Source organism: Perissodus microlepis, chromosome 14, assembly GCF_051167445.1.
Source record: "Perissodus microlepis isolate ML-2025 ecotype Zambia chromosome 14, ASM5116744v1, whole genome shotgun sequence".
NCBI lineage: Eukaryota > Metazoa > Chordata > Actinopteri > Cichliformes > Cichlidae > Perissodus > Perissodus microlepis.
Genome location: NC_140474.1, coordinates 8,537,407 through 8,562,198, shown reverse-complemented (window position 1 = coordinate 8,562,198; position 24,792 = coordinate 8,537,407). Strand labels below are relative to the sequence as shown.

Genomic DNA, 24,792 nt, shown 5'->3' with positions numbered 1-24,792 from the left:
AGTCATCGTGGAAGAGAGAGAGGGATTCAGCAAGCTGAGAATATAAATGGTTTTCATTTTTGTCCTGACAAATTATTACGAGCCTGTCTCACAAGTCAACAGTCTGTTCTTAGCACGTTTGCCATTTCATCTTTATTTTTTTCCACTGTCTTTAATTTTGTACTGTGAACAAAGCATATCAAATCATGAAGCCATAAAATGCAAAACACTACCCTGGAATGAATAACTGCATTTGCCATGATTTGCTTCTTAAAAGTATATTACTTGCGAGTTGTATTCCAGCAACCTATCAAATTTCCAAAGATAGCACAACAGAGCCTCCTTTATCTGGAGCTCAGACGTCCAGTCTGACTGCTGGGGCAGTCGACTGAGGGGCCTTTATGAGCTCAGCAACCCAGTGATGCAAAATTCTACTGGCGGTGTGCAGGTGATGGGCTTTCTGAGTTAATACATTAAAATAGTAACATTAAATCCTCATGGTAAAGTGAGCACACTTATTCCAAATGCACTTAAACTCGCTGTATTCTTTTCTCTGCAAATATGTTTGGGGAGGCCTCAACTTTACTTTGTCCAGAAAAGACATATTTTTCAAGCACTATTTGAAAACAAGGTGCTTGGTGCAAGATGAAATGATCAGAAGATTAACTGCCTTGTCAACCAAAATAAATTAAAGCTGCTACTATCTTAATAATTAATAGTTTCAGCAATTTTAAAGGAAAAAAGAAAAACATGCAGGAGGTATGCACCACTGTAAACCGATATCCTTCTATATGGTGTTGATTAGGCAGATCAAGCAATCATACATGTTTTTTACCTATAGACAATTACTTAGTTAATCAAAAAATAATTAACACAAGTAGAAAACAATTTGTATCAAAACCTATTAAAACAGATGTACATTTTCCACACAATATCATCAGTTTTTATGATGAATGAAGTGATATCTAAACTCATTACAACAAAAGACCTAATATTTTCATAAACGCCAACATTTGCCACTTCATTGTGCATTCTCTAAAGCTTGTCAACAGCTGCCTACGCACTGAGAACTCATCTTACTTCCTTAAGATCAAAACTGAAAAGCTCGTGTGCACTAAACTTGCATATCAATAGTCATAGCTGCATAAAATGTGCACAGAGCCCAACAAAGGCTCCACAGCTTGTTGTCCGCCATTGTTTGCACACTCCAAACCGACCCTGACATAACTCAAAACAAGCATGGTCACTCCTGGTCAGGCTGCCAGGTGTTTGGTTGCAGTGCCATACCTCAGGCAGTCAATCATTCTCTTTGGAAGCCTCCCAAACGTTCACAGCAGAAGCAGAGAGGGACATTTATCACAGCAAACACATAATTATGTGCACAATATTTTATGGCCAACATTCAGCATTAAACACTATCAGAACTACAACTGCTTTTGAAAGGATGTCTACTATGTTGTCAAAGGACAACAGAATGAAAGTTGACATGGCTTCTAGGTAGGAAAAACGGATTATATAGCTGGTTGGTCATATGGCGGTCATCTCTGAACAAAAAAAATATTAACTTTGTTCATAGAGACTGCAGCAAAAGGAGAAAGGGGAGATCATCACACAGGGTAAATGAGATTCACAGGCTCATCCATAGTCGGGCACAAAGCCCACTTCAACAGAGATGAGGGCCAAGAGAGATTGATAAAGGTCAACACCGCAAACTGGCATAAAATGAAGTATAGGCTTCATTTCAGGCACAATACTAAAATGTAGGGACTGTATAAACCTCTTGCAGAACACACGCCTACCACCTTCTCAGCAGCACAGCAGAAACTCATTCATCAAAGAAATCAACACTATTTTATTATATTTTCCAAAGATTTTATTCAAGTCTGTAAATTATTTTTTTAGAATGTTTTTCGACCATTTCCTTTTCTCTGAAAATTGAATGTGTAGCTCACCATTAAAGAGTTTGAGAGCCTTGAACTACTTAGAACAATATTAAATAAATGTCCACTAGGCCCAATTCTGCTGTTTGTTAAGGATGTTTAAACATTTAAAGGTAAATGCATTACAACTGAATCCCAGAAACAGTGAAAATACTGCAACATTCAGACATTTGATTTTTGTTTTGAGTGTTTATTCAGTTCTGTTTACACCACAGTCTCATTTTTTCTATTATGTGCTTGATAGCTACAGTGAATTGCAGGGTCAGCATCATCACCTGCACAGTAAACCTCTAGTTATTTTATATATAATACTCAATGTGGCTGCAAATAATGATATAATATCCTCTCCCGACTGTGAAGTCTCACAGTATAAAACCTGAGATTTGATGACATAACACTTCAAATGCTCCATAGGTCCCAGCTTTAGCGGGAAGTGGGAAATGTTTTTGACTCATCTGTCTGAAATCATAGGAATATATGTAAATTCTGTTTTATATCGGATACCCCTTTAAGATGTGTGAACACGGGCACCTCTTCAGGAAGGCAGCGACTGATGTGAGCACTGCTTTTACCTATTTTCAGTGTGACCAACTGTGGCATTAGACTTATCATGAGTATCTTGGAACAGGCTCCTTGGCAAGTAGAAAAATCTCTTAACCTTTTTCGTTTAAATACAGGTCAAAATAATCTTTAATAGTGTAATTGCCCTTTCAGTCTATCAGCTTCATTGCTAAGCTTATACCCACTCAGAGGGGGCATAGTGTGTAAAAGTGCTATGACAAAGAGCTTGGCAAAGAGAGACTGACAGCACGCAGAATATAGTTGAGGCAGTGAGCTGCTAATCTTAAAGCCCCTTCCCCACTTGTCTGAGCACATTTGCCTCTGGCTTGAGGCTTATCCCTACAGATGTATATCTGTCAACAGAAAGCAAGCAGGGCAGCAGTGGCTCTTTTGGAGCACATTTGTCCCCTTTACTGGATTACCATTTGCAGTGGCATAAAGCACAGCATCAGAGCCAGCACTTGGCAGCTGGGAGACAATCTGCAGGGATAAGCTAACCCTCAGTAGTGGTGAACGGGTATCCGTGAATGTAAACCACCTTCCTCTGCCATACCTCGCCTTCAGCTCAGCCAGCTTATTCCTGCTGACTGATTATTCCAACCCACAGGAGATGCTCCCATGCATACACTCACAGGTTCCCTGTGTGTGACATTTAGGGCTTTACTTTTGCCTGGGTCGAATATGTATTTTTTCAAGAGATTTTAAATACACTTCAGTCCACGCTGGAACAAAACTCCATGCTCAGAAAAAGAAAAAAGGGGAAAAAAAGAAATGAGAAGTGGTGCACCGACTGCCATCCTATATTACACTCAAAATGATAAATCAGCAGGCAGGACAGTTATTGATATCTATGTTGTAGCAGTGAAAGCTGCTGTTGGAATCAAACATTCTAACAGAAGAAATAACCACACTCCTCACAGCATCCTATAATAGGACACAATATCGTTTCCCCAGACAACTGCAGGGCTATACACGAAAGCAAAAAGCAGAGCCTTTGGCGCGTGATTGAATCATATCCTCCGAAATTCATTTGCTTAGAATTTTGCTTTATACTTTGGGAACTGTTTGCATTATTTTTATCTTAGTTTAAGCAAAATTGTTAGAGGTGGGAGTCTTGCGCACTGACCAACAATAGTAAATGAACAGAATTTTTGTTATTTTGCTTGTGTTTGGAATTTTTCATATTGGTGGGTGCAAATGAAAACATATGAAGCCTGTCAAATAATTAATGTTATATAATTTTTACATAATTATTAAGACAAATAAATTATATTTTCAGAAAATCTAGTGAAACAGAATAGAAAAAAACATTACTAAAGTTGAGAAACTAAATTAATAAATGTTGTTTCAGGCGTGTTTATGGGGGTGGGAGTGGGGTGCTATAGGTAACCAATGGGCAGTCTTTGTGATCAAGTCTAGTGTTGTACAGATGAAACAATAAGACTGTATGTATATAAACAATCAACAGAACCACCATGATACATATAACAGCCAGTGGCCAGTGAAGCCTGTCCTCTAAGCCTCAAACCAAACATTTTAGTCATGAGCATTATCATGAGCCTTCAGTATTCCAGTGCACTTTCAATCCTACTGTAGGCACAGCCTAAAGCATACCCTAATTTATCTTCTATTTGACTCAAATTGGTCATATCATAATTTACAAAATGACTGGCATGCTTTAGTAAATAAGGCTTGCAATAACAGATGAGACCATAAGAGTATTTTCCTTCTTTTAGCAACCAGAGGAGTCACCTCCTGCGTCAGGGTGGCAACCTGTCACAAGATTTTCAGAAAAATTGACCTCTGACCCTTAACCTTGAGGTTAAGGTCACTGAGATTTTTAGTAGATACACCTATGGTATCAAATTAAAACTCCTACATTGCTTCGTTCATGCTTGGATGTCCATGTCGCCCGCCCGATCAGCCTTTTTACGGCCGAGGGGTAAAGAATTAAACCCTCATCCCATAAAGAATTACAAATCCCAACCAAGTGACCTATAACCTTTTCAAATTCAATCCTTTGCATAATTTCAATGTTGTAATCATTTTGAAGGAGGTGGGGTTGTGTTGTGTGTTGTATGGTTTCTGCAGTTTTGCGCTCACTAAGCAAGCTGACATTTGCAGGTTTAAAAATTTCCATAGTAACAACGACCTCCAACAATGTCAGTGTTAATGTTTCAGTTTAGAACTGTGGATAGAGTACTTATATTCCACAAAGTTGTGAATAAAACAGTATTTTCTTAGGAAAAAGTTGATATCATACAGACTTGTGGTTTCTATAGGAGCACATACCATCAGTGTCAAAGCTCATAGTAAGTCTACTTTGGATGGTTACATGGCTATGGCTCATAATGAAAATCCATATGGAGAATGTGAATAGGATTTTTACCTCCAGAAGCTCACTATATTGCTCACAAATAAGAAACCTTTAACACAGCTCTTAACTCTCCACTTTCTCTTCACCAATGGGTAAAGGAGCTATCAAAGACTTTACAAGGCACTTTTGCATTTTTAATGACTAGCCTCAATTCCCTCACTAATCAGGGAAAAGATTTTTCCTGTACATTATGAAGGAATTATTCATCCTCAATCACCTTGTCTCTTTTTATCTGTAGTTTTGATAACTGTCATTTTGATAGCGGATAAAATGCATGAATAAATAAACACTTTCATTTATTTTCTGCTTTGCCCACATTAAGGCCCCAACCCAATTTTCATCTCCCATCACACAGACACACACACACAATGGTCAAACACATACCAACGTCACCTGGAGGGGTGTACTTGCCCAAATGTCTTACAAGATATGATGAAAGACTCGGTGCTCAAACAAAAGAAAAGTTCCCTTGGTGGTATGGGAGCTTTTTGGGCTCTGTATGAAAGAAAGTGATGAAACACTTGAGAAGAGGGAATGTCAGACCGAACCAGAGAAGCTGTGGCCAACAAGGAAATGTGAAGATCATAAGACCTACAGTACATCTATGACACAATCAGCCCAAGGTCTGCAAAGTGGCTAAGCATGGCGACGCCACATGGCTAATTAGCATTAGCCTGCCATCTTACCTGCCTCTGACGAGTCTGTCTTTATTTGCTGGCTTTGGGAAATATACAGTGATACACCATTACCTCTATGTAGGTTAACACCAGTGCAGATACAGTATGGGAACAACATCATCATTGTCACACCCAAAGCAGGAGAACAAGGCAGGCCCTCTAATAAAGGGTACGCCATACACTCTTTATATTTATCTGCCATAGAAGTATTTTAAACATTTGGGCAGTACAGCAGTTTATGGGCTGCAGCCATAAATAAGCCCAGCAATGAATTTAGGCAAATTCTAATAGTGTAGTTGTTCCTAAAAGGATGAGTCTGCATGAAATAACTCTCAGCATTACAGAGCATGAACAGAGCTGCTGAGGCTGAAGTCGTCTACAGAATCACTGCAGTGTGTGATGCGGAGCACTGCAATTTAACTGTCGATTAGGCTGTGATCACACAGAAAATGCTGCACCTTATTGCTTACACTGAGGAGGTTATGTTTTCAGTCCCATTTGTTTATTTGTCTGTTACAGGCTATGATATCGCAAAAACTGTTCAGTGAAATTTGTTAAATGGGTAAGCAATGAATGAGTGTAGCATCAGTTTTCTATGCACGCCAGATTTCTGTGTACAAGTATATCAGGATTTCATTTAAGAATTAGCAAAACCAGATAGGAAATTCTGCCACAAACTACTGCTACAAACCAATTTAAAAAAATCCTGGCACATGTATCTTGTAATTGTCCACCTGTGTGTATTTTGCATGAAATCATTTTTCAATGCATTTTATTTTTTAAAATCTGGCTATTTAAATAACAAATTTGGGTGACTGTGCAGCCCAGAATGTACCCTGTCTTTTCTAGCTGTGTTGATTTCATTTGTTTCTCGACTTCTTACATTTCCACTAAGACAGAACTTTAGGTTTTAGCGTCCTGGGGCACAGGCCTGGGCATTGGATGCATCTAAGTCTAACCTAAGTCTCATAGCATCAATATTTAAGAAGCCCTTGAAGTGGGCACTGTCAGAGTTCTTGGGCAAGATGAGAAAACTCTCTGTGCCCTGTTCTCTGCCTATTCATTACCCCAAATCTGATGCAAAGTGGGCTGTGAAAAGCATACTTTTTTTGCGGCTCTCTGAAATTACCAAGTAGTGAAATTAGAATATAACAAAACTACTTTGTCTCCTCTGTCCTCTAAAAAAAACGAGTCCATTAATTCAGTTCTGTCTCCTAAAAGTCAGGTTCTCATTCATGAAAACAACATTCTTAATTTAATTTTGGGGGAGATATATTTTCCCAGAAAGCCACCGAAAGTATGTCTGTCTCCTGAAAAGGTAAGAGTACACTGAGTCTTCAAACTAAGTATTCAATCAAATTGTTTCTACTATCTAAAAGTAAGCGCTTCCACAATAGAGCAATGTAAACTTTAAAAGAGAGGGAAAAGTCAGCATTTGGGTGATTGGTCAGCGGGGGATACAAATACAGCCAAGTTTTTGACAAGGAGACTGAAAAATGAGACTTGAATCTTGGACCATTTTTCAAAGTTTCACTTTCTTGCTGTGAAGTTAAGTATACACAAAGAAACATTTTGGTTAGAGTTAGCCACATAACATTTTGGTTTGGGTAAAAACAAACCCTTTTATAACTTTCACCACATGAGAAAAGCTCCATTTTTGGAAAAGGTAGCCATGCTATCATTTTTAAAGGTGAGACACCGGCGCATTTTACATGCACTTGTTCACTTCGCCACTAGAGGCTAGGCAACTTTAAAAACTTACTATAGGTTGTAAAAATGGATTCCATATCTATGTAATTGTTTTCTGTGGGAGTGGTTTTCAATATTAAGAAGCCGCTTCCTTATTCACAAGGGGTCGCCACAGCAGATGGATGCACATTTGATTTGGCAGATTTTTACACCAGATGCCTTTCCTGACGTAAGGGCATCCAGGGATTTGTGTATACGCCTGGTCTCCAACCAAGGAATTTTCACGTTGGATGAATGTGGTAACTACAACATTTTAGAGTGATTGTCAGTACTGCATGGTTAAAAAAAATCTACAAAATCCAGACTGAGAGTAGAAGGTGGATACCTTTGTTTATGACAGAAGCGTACCTGATTAATTGCTGGAAAATGTCAAAGGGATATATGTGCCATTTCAGAAAAAAAAAATCTGTGAAATTGCATCTAACCCTTAAACTGCAAATGTATTTTGGAGGAAAGAGAGAGTTCAATGATTAGTCAAGCTAATTGGTACCAACTGTGTAAACAAACCACCATTAACCTGCAACACAAACATTTTTTAATACTCATAAATTGAGCATCAGCACAGGCTTACACTAACTACAAGGAGTTTTCCATGTATCCCAATAATTACAATTCACATCGTTCTTTTCCAAAGCATACCATAGGTTTTTAGACCAAGTACTTTTTTCTACCAATGAACCCTTTTTTATTTATTTCAATATAGCTTTGAAAATCTTCTTCAAAAATATTTAATATGCTTCAGAAAGTAAATCTGGGACACAGAGTTTTAAGTCCACGTATGTGTTCTTGTAAGGCTCTGTAAGCAAGGACTATTTGATAAACTCTTCCATTTGGATGTTTGCAGAGTCTTTTTCACCTCCTTTAAAAACATGACTGATAGTTATATTTACAGGTAAATACATTTCCTACAACACAGCTTATAAAAGCAATGCTTTCAATGTCAATGCTCAGACTGAATGCACTATTAAAGCTACGTTTTCCCAGTGGTTGGTGTTGCAATACCAGGCAGCATTTAAAACAAAAATCAAGTTTCGTGTGTCAGCAAATTCATTTCCAAACTACACTGACTTGAACTGCTGAAAAAGGTTGTAGAGACAATGGAAAGTCAGCTAAAAAGGCATGCTTTTTTTTTTTTAAAAAGAACACTTTAAATAAGCAGTTATGTAACATTACACAGTTTATAGTTAATGGACTCCAAAGCATGCTAAATCACGCATGGTCATTTAACTCGAATTCATATTCCTCTTCAGTGGGGTCACATTTAAGGCAACATGGCGGGAAGTGGAAGTGGCTGTATGTATGATTAGATCACAGCTGTACACACCTCATAATGGAATTTCAATTTCCACAGCTCAGTGAGATCAGGTAAAAGTGTTGGACAAAATCCTGCTGAAGGAAAGAACAGCAAGAATAGCACAAGGCAACGTGCATCGGGGCAAAGTAAATAAGTATTTTTGCAATTTAAAGATACATTTCAAGTCAAACTTACACGATTTTTCACCATTAGGCTGTCTAGTAAAGCGATCCAACTACGTAGTTTATTGAACACATAACAGTCATGAGAGAAAAGGGCTATTTGACAGTAACATGATCTGATACTGGAAAAACTGATTCATTTGAGAACTGATTTTTAATTCAATGATGTGATGTGCAAGTAAGCCTGACACATGTATTATTGTTTAAAGGTGCTCTAATGATCTAATGGTCTGTGGTGGTTGTGGCATCATTCATGGAGTTGCTCAATAAAGGAAGTCAGCCTCAGACTTATGGAAATTAAACCACAGGCCGAGTTAATGTGATGAGGATGATCATAGGTCATTCTCGTTGTTATTATCAGCACAGTGTACTGAATCAGCACTGACAATGTCATCAATGTCATGTGGGACAACACGTTATTAAACTGGGGAAGACGGGGATATAACTGCTTAGATATGGTAGTTTCTCATATGAAGCCCCTTGACAGCACCCCCCACCACCGCCACCCCTTCCGGTAGGCGTTATGCGCACTGGTCGCCTATAGGGCGGTGGCTGCGCAAGCATGTCCAAGAGCGGGACAGTCTGTGGGGAGTTGGGGACTCGTCATGAGGCGACGACGATCCCTGGCTGCAGAGAAGCGTCGTGCATGCAACCTTACCTGCGTCCCCAGCCGCCCAACTCTGAATGAGTAACTACATGGCTTGTGGCTCCCAAAGAATCCCTCCTAAAACACACACACACACAAGCACACACGCAAGGCACTGTTCTAGCTACATTTAACAGAGCTACATTCAACGCTTAACGGAAATGTAGTCTTTGCCACATCGAAGACTTGTTATCACCTTTGTGAATTCAGTCATTTAAAGTCATGTGTGGAATGATTCAAAATGCCCAAACAAACGCGATGGCGTGACTTTATCGTGATCCGCTCAATGACACCGGACTCACAGGAAAGAAGACACACGCCACCGGTTACTGTAACATTCTTCTTTCTTTTTTCTCTTTTTTGGTCTTGCTCTGTCAGTTTCAGCGGGCATAGCCTAAACGGATGAACCAAGCAACCATGCGCGACAATAATCGACTCATCCGCAGCACGGTGTTTTATCTGTCACTTAATCCCGGAGGGAGTGCAATATATAAGTTGTCGCCGATGCAAAAACTTGTGCAGCCGCATTCTGCTTCTCATTGCGCCGCACAATTCAACTTCCAGGCATTCCAGCACACTCGGCTCTGACAGTGAACAACGACAGCTCGTCCTGCGCCTAAAACTGCTGCGCAAACACATCGTTTTATAGGAAAATCAACTCTCCCCTCACCGAATACTTGCACTCACGTGTGACATGATCACATATGATCTTTACACTTCACGCACCCACCACCTCCCCGCACACCACGCCCGTCTACACAGCAACATCCAGTGCTCACCTTTAAAGACGCTTGCACAGAGGCTGTAAAGGATGAACATCAAGTACTGCTTGACAATCATATTCTTCTCTTTTCCTTCGCAATTCTACGTCAACACTCCACTCGCGTTTGACTCTTTTTATTCTGTCTTTATCTCTTCTCTCGTCAAGGTGGACTTATCCAGGTGAACGGCGCAGTTTCTGACTGACCGGAGTTACATTGATGAACTCTTGCCTTTTTCTGAGGAGTCCCTGTGTATTTTTCGCAGATCAGGGGGCAGTGATCACTGTAGTGAAGCAGGACGGCAGAGATGCTCGTCGGCAAAGTGCAGATCCTGCCTCCCTTTATTGCCTTTCTCTTTGACTCGCTGCAGAGAGCAAGAGTCCCGCCCACGCTTTTTGACTAATGAAGACGCTTCACCAATGGAGAACACCTAGAAATAGTTCTGATCTCCGGTACACTGTCGAAACAATTACGCCGTGGAGCACAGTTACTTTGATACATCAGTTTCTAGAAGGGACCTCGATAGTCATGTGACAAGTTTTTTGTTTTTTTGTTAATCTCATCATTTTCTAAACACCAAAGCAGAACAATAGGCCTCTGCAGGAATATGATTATAGTTTACGCATACGGGAAAAATATAAGGAACCAGTCCTGGCCATCACCGAGCCTCCATAATGCTCTAAAGTGGAGGATCCTTGCTCTCTGTTTAGTGTCAGTAGACTGAACTGAAAAAGTGCAAAAACCACCACGCCAGAGATTTAATGCATGAAAATTAGAGATGGACCGATCCGATATTACGTATCGGTATCGGTCCGATACTGACCCAAATTACTGGATCGGATATCGGCGAGAAATAAAAAATGTAATCCGATCCATTAAATATCAAAAAAAGCACCTCACAAAACTTGCTACACGGCGTAACTCGGCTCATAACCGTAGCACGTAGCAGCAGTATGCATCACGTGATAGAGCAGCTGTGTGTGTTTGTAGCCTGGCCACCAAACCAGCATTTCATCTCCGAGGAAGTTGTCCCAGAGAGAAGTAAAGCAAGTGTGTAAGTTCATCTCTGAATGTTTGTAAAGCATTCCCATGTTAAGCTTAACAACCGATATATGGAGCACTGCCTCTCTCTCTCTCTCCTGCTGCTACTTCAATCGTGAAACTGATCAATGATCAGCTGATCGGCTTTTCTGTCGGGAGTCCGTCTCTCTTCTTTGTTTTTGGCCCACTTCGCGCCAGAAAGAGGAAACCAGCGGCTGAACAACAGCAGCACGTTTAACCTTGATATGCTGTTGTTAGAATTTATTTAATATTACTTTCTACACCAGGATCCTTTTTTACGTAGCTGACGGCTGGTAACTGTGCAGGGGCGGATCTAGCAAAGTTTAGCCAGGGGGGCCGATAGGGCATTAACAGGGAAAAGGGGGCACAAAGACATACTTTTCTTTCTTATTCTCATTTAAAATGTCTAGCTTTTAATAAATAATTATCTGACTCTTACACCCAAAGTTTTAATCTGATGTAAAATATATAGAAGTCCATTACTGTATATAGTAACTATTAAGTCTAATATACCCTAGTAAGCTTTAGTACTTTTTCCTTTGGGAAGATACCATCTGTGCAGTCTGCAATTCTGTTGAAGAAAGATGTTGAATCTATTTAATTATTCTTGAAAAAAAATTTATTTCTGTGCATTTTTCCCCTGCATCAAATTAAATTTGATTACATCGATTAAGCATCATGAGGTGGAGGGTGGTTCCCTATTTTCTTTTGCTGGGAGTTTGCAACCCTATTAGTTAGGTTGCTTAATATTTCTGCTAAGTACTCTTTAAAATACCAGAATAGGGAGGATGGAGTAGGTTTAAGTTTATTAGACTGATCGGTTTTGCTGAACTATGAAATATTTTGGGCGCAGTGTATTTTTTACATACAGGCATAACAGAATAGCTTTAGTGTTGTTATTTATTTAAACTTGAGTATGAACTTATACAAAATGCAGCAAGATATTAAAAAACGTTTTATTGATTAAAAAACACACTATATCGGATTCATATCGGTATCGGCAGATATCCAAATTTATAATATCGGTATCGGTATCGGACATAAAAAAGTGGTATCGTGCCATCTCTAATGAAAATATGCCCACAGCTAGCAGAGCTAATTTAACAATTTTAGACAGTTCTAAACAGCTACCCTAGAGCCATAAAAGCTTTATGAGCAGCCAAACAAGCTCTGTTGTCAATACCAGAGGACTCGAAATAACTGCCACTGCGACACATATTATCACTTGAAAAAAGTTTTACAGCTTAAAGAGCACCGTGTGGTAACAACAGAAACACCTGCCCATGTTGTGTGAAAATGCATTTGCTTTCGCAGAGGTTGTGACCTGGTGTCTGGGTGCATGTCGGGAGTCAGGGCGCAGGCACGAGGGAGGTTAATGGGCACCCGGACATCCCTCTTCCTTCAAAGGTTCCCTACGAGAGGTGCAGAGAAATGAGTGTGACCATCCCTAAAGACAGAGGTGTGAGGAAACGGCAGCTCCAGCCAGGGATCGTTTTCTAAGCTGACGGCGAGGATTTTACACATGGTTTAACATGCTGCTGGGCGAATTTGGTTCAATTTTGCACAGTGCTCTTCTACGCCACTCCCACTTCAAATCAAATTGCTGACCTGGCTGTACCACCTGAGAAAGATGTGGCATAGCCCCCAATTTTAAACCAATTGCTTTTCCTTTTGCAGTATGAATCACTGGAAATAATACAGGAAGCTCCACCGTTCATTCTCTAATCAGTCATTTGGATCACTCATTTTCATTGCAAACCAGAAGTTAAACAGTGTTTTCCAGCTTATTGTAGTTATTGTAAGTTTTCATTCTGAATAGCTAAAATGGGGGGGGGGGGGGGGGGGGGGTTCTTTGTGCTCTCATTTTGTTTTGTATGCTGATGCCTTTAGCCTTTTAACTTAGAGCCATTCACATCTCTAATCCCTGGGGAATCACTGATGCCTTTCTGAACTGTAAACCTTGAAGGACTGAGTGCTCTTGTGTGACATACATTCTCTGTACAACTCACTTATAATTCAGAGCAGACCTATACAATTACCATGAGGATGGTGGTAAAGAATCAATCCCGTGAGTCCTGAAGGTCAGTTCCTCGTCATTTCATTAGATCCTTGAGAGTAGAATTCTACTCATGCACCTTTTCAACGGCAAGGATTTATTGACCATGTGAGTTCAGCAGAAAAGCACACGGTGCTGACACAGATCTGTAACGCAGAGGAGCATGTTCCCCTTTGTATTTATCTCCCGGGCATTATATTGCATAGCATTCTTTGATTTGTACCATTTAAAATGCCCCATTGTGTTTGTACCGTCAGATTTAACAAGGTCACCAGCTTACACTTGAGAATTCCAAGTACCTGTTAAGACACAACACACTTTTTCCCCCTTTTGTGTTGTTTAATGTTCAAGACTGCAAAGTCCACAAGAGATATTAAAACCAGGGAGAAAAAAGTTTAGGCCAAGATGAATTACAGTGTTTGCATGAACCTGCCACTGATAACACTGATCTCACTGACTGAAAAGCAACCAATCCAGATGCAGTATACACAATCAATTTCAGTGAGGATATGAATGACAGAAGTCATAAAGCCTGAATGCTTTATCTAAATGATGAAGTACTGAATCCAGGATTAGGGCAGAGACCATGTAAGTGCTTTTGTCACTAGAAAAAAAATATAACTGCAGAACAGAATCCTGATAAATATTTAAAATTCGTGCTGAAGTTTTGGATATCAAATTTCATAATCCAGTGCAGCAGACACATACATATTTTTACCCTATCAATGCACCTCAGGGAAATAACAGCTGTTCTCTCTGGCTCGAACTTAAAAAATGGCCCACAATGAAAGCTTTATGTTCTTTTGTGCCTTTTTCTTATTCCTGTAAGAACATTTGCTATTAATGGCTGGTGAGAAGGCAATTCCATCTGTTTATTGCCTTATTGATAGGACACTGGGAATAGTTACATCTAACAACGTGCTTTCTGCACCAGGCAAACTACATGCAAGTCAGCACTGTATGAAATCTTTAGTATGTGCAGCAAAATTAGAGCTACACATTCAAACATCCTGTCTGGGAATGTATGTTATATTACAATTTTTATTCCAATTACCTTCTTCCAGTAAATGGAAGAAGAAATTATTTGTGTAATCAATTATTTGATTTTCTTCTTATACTCTCTCCTCTTTCAGGTGTTCTCATTAGGGATCCCCATGGATGCCTACATCTCACCCTATCCCTTGCATGCTCCCCTTGTCAAACCAGCCCTCTGCATGTCTTCCTTCACGACACTCATGAATCATCCTTGTGTTCTTCTTTTCCTTTTACTCGTATCCAAATCAATTACAGTATGTCATCAAATTGATATACTTTTTTGTTATCTTATATGGCAGTTGGACTTGTGTGTCATGCTTTACTAAGGTAAAGCTTTCTTGTGGGCTGCTGGTCTTTGTCTGCTTTCCATATGATTCACTCTCTCTAGGCATTGCAAAGAAAACCTTAAAGAAGGTTAAGTCATTTTGTAAACAAGTTATCCAGCAGAGGGTTTCATCATCAGGGCTTTTTTAGAGAATGTCTCACTCGTTTTTTTCATCACTGAACATAGGTTAAGACTGCTGTGCAACTCAACATTGCAGTGACTGCTGCACTCTGTAAAAAAAAATATTGCATTTGATTAATGATTTCTTTACAATCCTGGACAGATGTACGTGTTAATTGAGAATGTTACAGAATTTCACGGCCATGGCAAGCAATACACATCCGGATAACATATAGAAATAACTGGTTAATTTTTTTCCCTTTGGTGCTCATGGATAGAAATAAAAAATAGCATAGAAAGTCTGAATGTGGCAAGGATAGGTTTTGGATTTGATTGCATTACAAGGAATTGATTTTAAGATGTTGCACAGCTGTGGTTCCAAATATCAAATTAGCACTAATTTTAATTTGTAGTTTGAGCGCAACACCACTGAGTTGTGTAATAAAATTTTCACTTGTAATTAGAGTCATCCAAGTATACTCAGGTATAGTCCACAGGTGGTCGAGATCAGAACCCAAAACCCATGCACACGATAAGGCATCTTGAACAATGATTGATGTTGTTTTTTTTGTTTTTTTAAATCACTTTCTCTGTGTTTTATCTAAGCAAGTTAGAGAGCTGTAACAGGCCCTGGGATAACCATGTTCTCCATTCAAACTATTAAACCTGTACAAGTACACTGCTGAAATAAAACCCGACAAAGCACGAGGCAAAACCTTGAGCAGTATTTAATGTATAATGGTAGTTGAAGTTTTTTCATAGGTTAAACAAGAGTAATAAGATTTACATGTTATTCCCTGAAAGCCCCGTTATTTAACATGCCCTCAGATTTCAAGTAGTCTGATATATTACAGTTTTGGCTGTGAAAGTGTTTGTGATTCAGTGAAATATTTCATCACCATTTAATCTGAAGGAAGATACCGAGAACAGCACCACAATGCAAAGCCACATTACACACATCACAGAGTAGAAAGTTAGACTGCCTCATTAATTCCAAATGAAAAGATAAATAAACATTGTAAAACAAAAGACCACCGCCTTGTTTTCTTGTTTTCTGATGAAACTTCTACTGATGGAAGAGTCATCTTTAGGCAAGGAGAGTAGCTTGGTAATTACAGTATGATTACTGCACAGGTCCAGAGTGTAGAGCTATAATAACCGAATCAATACTTTCTTTTCGTTTTAACTTTACAAACCAAGGATCTTTTCAAGGGCACACATTGCCCTGTGGGACCAGTGCTGAGCCACATTTAAGCAGACGCTCCCCTCTCCGTCTCTTCCTCCATGCCGATACAAACAAAACCTGGTGCCCTATGCAGAGTAAAGTGCTTTATTTCAGGGCTCACGTCCACGATAGCCCACGGCAGCTGGTGTTCTCACAGACCACTGCATGGAAAATGGGCTGATTTCAGGATTTAGCTGCCCGTGGTGATTTCCTCACTTGCTTCTTATTGGGCCCAGAATTACTTTGTTATGGACTTGCGAAAGATTAAAACTGAGGTTTTGAGCTCCCTTCTCTGTTTTCTTAACACGCAACTCAGTGTTGCTGTTGTTTACCTTTATTACCCTTCACTGACGGAAGCAGCGCCATTAGTATACAGCTGTTTGATTTTTGCATTTGAAGATTCAAGCTCAGGTACATCTGTTGTTATCATAATTATGACACCTGAAAGAAAATAACACTCATCAGAGTAGGTGAACGTTATATAACATAAACCTAAAATGACGATAATATCATGACTATATCTGTCAGATATATTGATGTATTACATCCAAGCTCAAACAGCTCCATCAATCATAAAGCAAAACAGACAGTGGCACATCTGCTGTCTATCAGCTTTTATTCATTACACACTAAATGAGAAACAATGAGCACCAAGTTTTCCAAGCACTGCACAACTTATTTAGCAGTCTCGCACCTCATGAAAAGTTTTGATACTTGGATAGCTGTGTTATGCACAGAATTAGGATGCCAGTGTCTCATAGCTCATCAGCACTCTCGGCACCTCCTTTGCTTATCTTTGCATAACTACACATCCTGGTCATGTTTCCTTTCTCCTTCTGACCATCTGTTCCCTGCTGCCAATCTTCTGAACGTGCCAGCTACTGCCTCTACAGCCTCTCCCTGCTGGCTAAATCTTAGTATTGATATCATATTCTCCCTCTCCGCTTTCCTCTCTGTTTCTGTCGTCGTTCGCTTTTTCTCTCTTTCACACGTATCGTACGGGAGAGCTGCAAAATAGACGTCACGCTAAGTTTGAAAATACTGCATGGAGTTTATGAAATGTTTCACACTTTCTGACCTTCTTAAACTGCAATTTTTATCTTAAACATGGGCAGAGAATGGATTAAGAATTGTTCAGACTTTTTGACATTTTAGTATGATAATGTTAGAAACACAGGGTTTTTTTTCATAACTGTAATTAACAATTACAAATAAAAAAGAAAAACTCAAAACTATTCACTTTACTTCAATGAGTGACTTTTCAAGCCTGATATTTTTAGCTGTAATTTAATAGAGCGAAAAAACTTCAACAAAGTGTGAAAAGGTTCAGCTTCCTGTTATTTTTTACTGTACTACTGAGAAGCCTAATGCAGGGGAAAGAAATTATGGTCCCTACAGTGGTAATAAGTGCTGCTTGCTGTCAAGGGTTTTTTTTCTTCTTCTTCTTCTTCTTCGTCTCCTTCTGTTTTTAACTAAATTTCCCCAGTACTCTTTATCGGGTTCTTAGAACTGGGCTACAGCCTAACATCAGTTAAGAAGAGATTTCTTTTTCTTCATGTCAATTATTAATTTACACTTAAATGTGTGTGTGTTTGGCAAAGAAGATTGCACGCTGTCTAATTTAATAAGCAGCCTTGCTTTCTTTCACAGAAAACAATACTGTACCTGTTCCCACACCCCCTGCACTCCAAACTTCCTTCTGGAGATTGCGGCTGGCGCGTACTCAAGTGTGGTCAAATCTCAGTGCCTGCCTCGGGCTTTTAAAGGAATGACTTATACACTCTTTGCAAACCACTGAAAGACTGCTGTAAAGCATCTCAACCTAAACAGAGCGATGCATGTGGGTGAGGCAATATATTATGGTCAACACATTTCACAGAGGTCTGCTTGTTTTGTATCGTGCTGATCAGGGGTGTTTGTAAATCTTGTTATGGTATTTGGAAAAGGTTTTGCGTGAATTTATTTATTGCGAGCATCAGACGTGGCTTTAGTTATAACCAGGAAAAATAATACTTAAGAAAAAAAAAACTTTCATGAGTTTTGTTGAGGAGAAAAAGTGAAATTCCATCAGTGCATTATGCATAGCTAATACATAATTCACATGTAAATGAAATTTTCATCAAGGAAACATGATGACCGAGGTACGCGCAATTACAAGCTTGGCTCACATCAAAGTTAAAAAAAAATCTGATATGAATAAGTGATGGTACATAAGGAAATGCGTTCAGATGCTCCATGAGAAGCCAAAATTGTGTAATGATGTTTTTGGTCAAGCGCACTATCCCACTGACAATTTAATACAGTATAAAACAGCCTGCTGGTGTTTATTTATTTATTTTTTTACCCCCAGCCAGAGTTTGAAAGTGCACTCATGTTTTAGCTGGTTCAACCTTTAAGATGTGTTCCTCAAGCAGGTTGTCAGACCACAGCAGGGTGATTAGAGTTTGTTTTTGTGCTGTTTTGCTCTATTTGCAGATGTGAGAGATATCTTGCCACATCCACACAGGAGACAACAATGACAGCTAGAGAATTGCTAGCTATTTCTATTATTTCAAATAGAAAAAGCTAAAATTCAGTTTCTACTGGCCACTTACTGGACTCTTTATTAGGTACACCTTCCAATTTGGCTTAGACCCCTTTCAGGCTTTCAGAACTGTCTTAGTTCTTTATGGTCTAAATTAAGAATGAACATTTCTTTAGAGATTTCGGTACATATTGACATGACAGCATGGTAGACAGGTGCTCTATAGGATTGGGATCTTTTGACCATGGAGATCATTAGAGCATAGTGAGCTTACTGTAAAATAAAAAATAAAAAAGTTTAAGCTTTGTCACATGGCAGCACAGTTGACTCATCCTCTGATCACTGTTTCCATCAGAAGATGGGCACTGTGGTCATAAAGAGATGAATTTGATTAGCAACCATGCTCAGGTAGGCTGTGGTGTTTAAAAGATGCTTAGTTGGTACTAAGGGCACAGTGTGCCAAGGAAAATATTCCTATACCATTACACCAACTCCAGCCTGAACTGTTAATACGATGTAACCATGCTCTTATGGTGTTTACACCAAATTCTTGGCAGCAGAAATAGAGATCCATCAGATGAGGCAGTGTTTTTCCAGTCTTCCCTCATTCATTTTTGGTTCAAATTGTATCCTTAGCTTTCTGTTCTTTGTGGCACCGGGTATGGTCTTCTGCAGCTGCAGCCCTTCTGGTTCTAGGTTGGATGTGCTGTGCATTCAGAGATAAGTTTTTTGACATAACATTGCCTTCCTATCAGCTCAAAGCAGTCTGACCATGCTCCTCTGACCTCTGGCATTAAGAAGGCTCAGAGAACTGCAGTTCACTGGATATTTTCTCTCTTTTTTGGCTTTTTTCTGTAAACCCTAGAGATAAATGTGTGGAAAATCCCAGTAGATCAGCAGTTTCTGAAACAATCAGACCAACCCGTCTCTCGCCAAGAACAATACTAAGTTCAAAGTCACTTAAATGACCTTTCTTTCCCATTCTGATGTTCAGTTTGAACCTTAGCAGGTTTTCCTGACTATGTCTACAAGCCACCGTCAAGTTATTTGTCTCTGAATGCTTCCCTGTGTTCTATTTTCAATTTTACTTTTTCACTTTCACAAAGACATCTGGTTTAGAGGTGAATTAGCCTTTTTAGCTAATGGCTAATTCACCTCTAGAGCCTATTAGTAGGGAGCACTACCTGCTGTTTCTCAAACTGTGCTGCTAATTTTAGATGACTCTCTGGATGCTGTACATGTAAAACAAGGTGAACCACAAACACAAAAGCATACTAAACACAAAGCTTGTATTTTATTTTAGTTTAGGCTGTCAAAGGCTGTCTTTCGAAACAGATCTTCAAATAGGTAATTTTAATACAATTATTATTGTATTATTTTTACAATAAAGCACCAGAAAGCAAACTTATTCGTGCAGATAATAACAATTTCCCTTGGGTATTAGCGCCTGTAACACTGAAGGAAAAAAAAAACCTCAATAAGTTTTCCTGTTATTTGTGCTGTGCTCTGATATATCTCATTTACCTGATGAATATTCCAAAGCCATTCACATAAAACTTTTGATTTCAGCAGTTCCATTTGACACATTTAATATGCCCTTTTTGCTGGTAGATTTTGATTGATTTCTCCAAATGAAATGTCAACATGTCATGGATCAAACCAATTTCTTTATGTTCCCCTTGTTCCCTGGGAAATTGGGAAGGAATTTACCTGACAAAATGAATGTATTTTTGTGCATGGGTGAGGCAATACATCAAAATGCTGTGATTCTTTTGCCAGACAGAAAGCAAACACTGATGTTACTTTCAGCATGCGCAGCATTTCATTTCACCAAGGAATTTGTCAATTATCTCGATACACTCTCTCTGTCTGTGCATGCAGGGTGAGATTCATGGTCTCGACTATTATGAGCCAGAAATCTGTTGTTTTCTGTGAGGTACATAGCAATGAGCCATTTCCAACTGTGTTTAAGTTTTTTTCAGATTTAGCCCTAGGAAATGCACCCTGTATCGCTTTGAATACATCTCATTTAGAATGAGGATTACTTCAGGTGATAGAAACTATAATAAATCTAATAGTCTCATGCAATATTGCAGTGGGAAAGAGGGGGGGAGGCTGGTTACAGCAGCTAAATCTACTGCTGTTCCCCAATCAATTAGATCTGTGAAATCCATTTCTCTTTGCATGTTTGCTCTTGTTTGCAATAATTACAACCTCCACCCCAAACAGGCATGATAAACACCCCCTGATTTAGAAGTGTTTGTTCAGATCGGCGGGACCTGCTGCTTGTCTTGCTGTTTATAAACCGTAGAAATCTACAGGGATTACACAGGCTCATCACCATCTGTGGCATTACTCCAAAACAGGTCTGCACTGAGAAGAGCCCTATCAGGGCATTGAGAGGAGGAGGCAAAGGCAGACTGACATATAATGGGCTGCTCTCACCTCATCTGCAGAACAATGTCATCGCCATTATGGGCTGTTAGCAAAGACTCTCTCTCACACACACACACACACACACACACACACACACACACACACACACACACACACACACGCACACATACACACACACACACACACACAAACTAGTAACATTGCCCTCATGTGCCTTTATAAAGAAAAAAAATGGTTTTAATATTGTGCGTTAATAGATTCAGTTGTTAAGAAAGAGAAACAAAAGTAACGGTAAATGTTTCAAAACCTTGTCATCTCTGTAATCAAAATGCAATTTGAACAACTGCAACCCAAAAGGGTTTCACGTGAAAAACAGAACAACAAAAATTCAATATACATACAGAATTCCAGCAGTTCTTATCAGATAGAGATCTTCTTGTAGCGATTTAAAAGGGAAGCCTTTTTTTCTGAAACCTGCAAAATAACATGATTGACTTTTGACTGACAGCTGTCACAAAAAATACTCATTATGATTGACAAACGCTGTCAGCACATCTGACAGTGACATCTGGCAGTGACAAATTTGGGTTTTTTTTTAAACTGACAATAATAGAACATTTTGCAGTAAAGCTGCTCCGTTCAGGTAGAAATCTTGACCATCTACTACTGCTTCTAGATCGTTTTCATTTCACAATGAGATTAGTAATGAAGTGGCATACAGTTGCAGTACATGCATGTGTGTAGAATTTATCATTTAAACAGCTGGATTGTCTCAGGGACATCTTTACAAAGTCTGCACCTGCAGTCTTGCCTGTTGTGGTAGACCCCAACCTCTGTGGATCTTGCATTCAAAGCTTGTTCCTGTGCTGCCATAATAATAATAATGGATTGCATTTATATAGCGCTCTTCAAGACCCTCAAAGCACTTTGCAGTTCCACTATTCATTCACTCTCACATTCACACACTACTGGAGGCAAGCTACAGTTGTAGCCACAGCTGCCCTGGGGCAGACTGACAGAAGCGAGGCTGCCATATCGCGCCATCGGCCCCTCTGGCCATCACCCAAGGACATAATGACCAAAACAGACAGAGCTGGGGATCGACCCAGCAACCTTCTGGTTACAAGATGAGCTTCCAAACCCCCTGAACCACAGTGACCCACCATGATTAGTGCCACTGTGCTGTCTATCAGTCCAGTTTTCTCCAGTCACTGCTAGGATTTCTGAATGTCAGCCACTTTGTTTATCTGCCAGAGGTACATACCGTGCAGGGTGCTGTCCTTCCATGATAGTTCTTCTTGCTCCCCTTCTTTCTTGTGTTGCTGTTGTCTGAGATATTGGGGTCTGTTGTGGAAATCTTCCTGATGTACTCATGGATGTTATTGTTGTCTCATGCTGGACAGTGGTTTTGACACTCACTAGTCCTCGGACCCCTTCCTTTCGTTTGCCGTACAGTCTCAGGGTGCTGGATTTGGGGTGAAACCCTCCATGATGAGAAGCTTCCTTGTCTTGATGTCAATGGCTTCTATCTCCTCCTTTGGCCAACTTATTGTCCCAATAGAGTATATGATCACTGGCGGGGCGTAGGTGTTGATTCCCCAGATCTTGTTCTTTCCATTCAGCTGACTCTTCAGGACTTGCCTTGCTCTCTTCAGGTATTTGGTGGCTGTGGGTTTTCTAGCCTTTCCAGGTTTTTGTGGTTCCCTGTAGGGACTCCCAGGTACTTGTACCTGTCCTCGATGTCTGCAACGTTGCCTTCTGATAGCGCAGTCCCCTCAGTTCTAACTACTTTCCCTCGCTTTGTTGCAATCCAACTACATTTCTCCTGTCCAAATAACATTCAGATGTTGTTGCTGTAGATCCTAATCTTGTGGATCAGCAAATTAACATCTCGTTCACTCCTGGCATACGGCTCGATGTCATCAATGTAGTGGAGGTGGCTGACGATTGCTCCATTCCCTAATTAGTATCGGTAGCCAGTCTTGTCAGTGATCTCACTGAGGGGTTTCAGGCCAATGCAGAACAGCAGTGGGGGCAGGGGATCTCCTTGGTAGATCCTGCACTTGACGGTGGCTTGTGCAATTAGCTTAAAGTTGGCCTTTAGTGCTGTTCGCCACATCCCTATTGAATTCCCGATGAAGGCACCTATGGCACTGTTGATCTATGTATAATTCTAGGAATTCTGACCCTGCCACTGTGATGGCCCCTGTTCGGGGAGGTTGCTGTTGTCTGCTCTTAGATCCACTAGCCACTGAGCACTGTTTCTATGTGATGCATCCCTTATGCTCTACCAGTATTGCTCCATCTCCAGCCTTGGTGGGGCTGTTCTCATGTTGTTCCCCTGCCACTGAGAGTATACCTTGGATGTTCAGTGGAGTACAGCTGGTTTATTCTCCTGCCTTCTATCTCTCTTGTATATCTCTTCAAACAACTGGTCAAGACTGTGAGTCTTTGCTTGGCAGTTTTCAATGCCTCATGTATTGACAACTCTTTGTACTTCCTAGGCACCACTTTTTTTATGACAAAACTCCGATAGTTGGCTAAATTCCGTCCAAACTGCATTGATTTTGGTGTCTAGTCTCCTTCTTCAATGAGGGTACTTCTCCTTGTGGCTGTTCGTATTATAGCCAAGCATCTCTGTAATCATTGCTGCCATGTTGTAGATCAGAATCAGATGATTAGTTTTGATGTTTGCAGTAGGGTATCTGTATCTGTAATGCTGCATTCAAATCTTCTAGTAAACCTTCAGAGGGTACTTCACATAGTCCTGGTAATCGGCCACAGAGGGTCCAGGTTTCCAGCTTCGCCATGATCTGATCTCTCAGATCTCTCACGTGGCTAATACAACATCAAGCTGTAACTTGGGTTTTCCTGTGTGCATTTCACACAGTTTTCTTGTGGATTTCTTTCCCTGTTGTCTTCCAAGTCCAAAGACATGCTGGGAGTCCATTTGACTGGCAACCTGTCAAGGGTGTTTATTGCACAGTGCATGCTGGGATATGATGTCCTTAGAAACCTTCACAGGATCTGTATGTTTGAATGGAAAAGATTTATTGTGCAATCCGAAGTTTAATATCTCTTCACAGCTGCATTGTAACTGCTCTCCTAAAATTGCATGTCATTGTCAGAGTTTATTCACAAAAAACAACCTTAAAGAATTCCTACAAATGAGCTTTTGATTGTTTTATTTTACGTTGTTGTACTCGAATGTTGGAATATCAGTTTAAAATCAGACTGATTATTTTTTTTAATGCTGCTCATCCCTTTGCTTTGTTCATAGTTAATATCAATTAGAAACTCTTAATTTCCTGTAAAAAGGCTAATATGTTTGGAGGTATATGATAACTATCATTATGACATGTTGTGACCTTTGTTCTAAATACTAAATAGAACATACTTGTAAATCTGAATACTTTATTTTCATTTTTGCTGCACCTCTGTGAATATATCCTTACCACAGCATTACTATTGAGGGACAATAAACCCACAGTGAAGCTGCATCCTTGATTCTGTTACATTTTATACCACATGCTCCACGCTTCTCTTATTTTGAAGGCGCTGTTAAATTAAACTCCTGTGACATCATCAACCAGTTGAAGTTTTTCAAATGGTCGGCCTTGCAAGCTTTCACTAGTTCAGAGGCCAAAGAGGAAATGACAACTAATTCACCCTCTGCAAACCTGAACTTGAGACTTGTGGAGATAATCATATATCACTCTTTGTAACGGGTCTCTTTCAAAGCAGCCAAGCAAATTTGAATGGTAGCATGAGGCCACAGAAGGAGGTCTTTAAAGTGTGAGAGCAAGAGATGAATACTGAATGGATGGTTATTAAACTGCCTTTTATCACATAACGAAAGACTTGTCATATTTTCTGAGTCCC

The 24,792-nt window shown here is 39.8% G+C and overlaps 1 protein-coding gene across 5 annotated transcripts in view; it reads right to left on the bottom strand.

The window, feature by feature from the left end:
• The window catches only part of LOC146373386 (cell adhesion molecule 2-like), a 144,863-nt gene extending 134,232 nt beyond the window's left edge, over window positions 1-10,631 (bottom strand). For 2 of the 5 annotated variants that reach the window (XM_084950477.1, XM_084950479.1), the window contains exon 1: window positions 10,185-10,630. In XM_084950477.1, coding sequence (XP_084806603.1) covers window positions 10,185-10,245 — 61 coding nt within the window. In that variant the 5' untranslated portion in view covers window positions 10,246-10,630. Of the gene's footprint in view, window positions 1-10,184 lie in introns of all 5 variants that reach the window. The other 3 variants (XM_084950481.1, XM_084950482.1, XM_084950480.1) reach the window with 2 other exon arrangements.
• Between the last annotated feature and the right edge of the window lie 14,161 nt (window positions 10,632-24,792).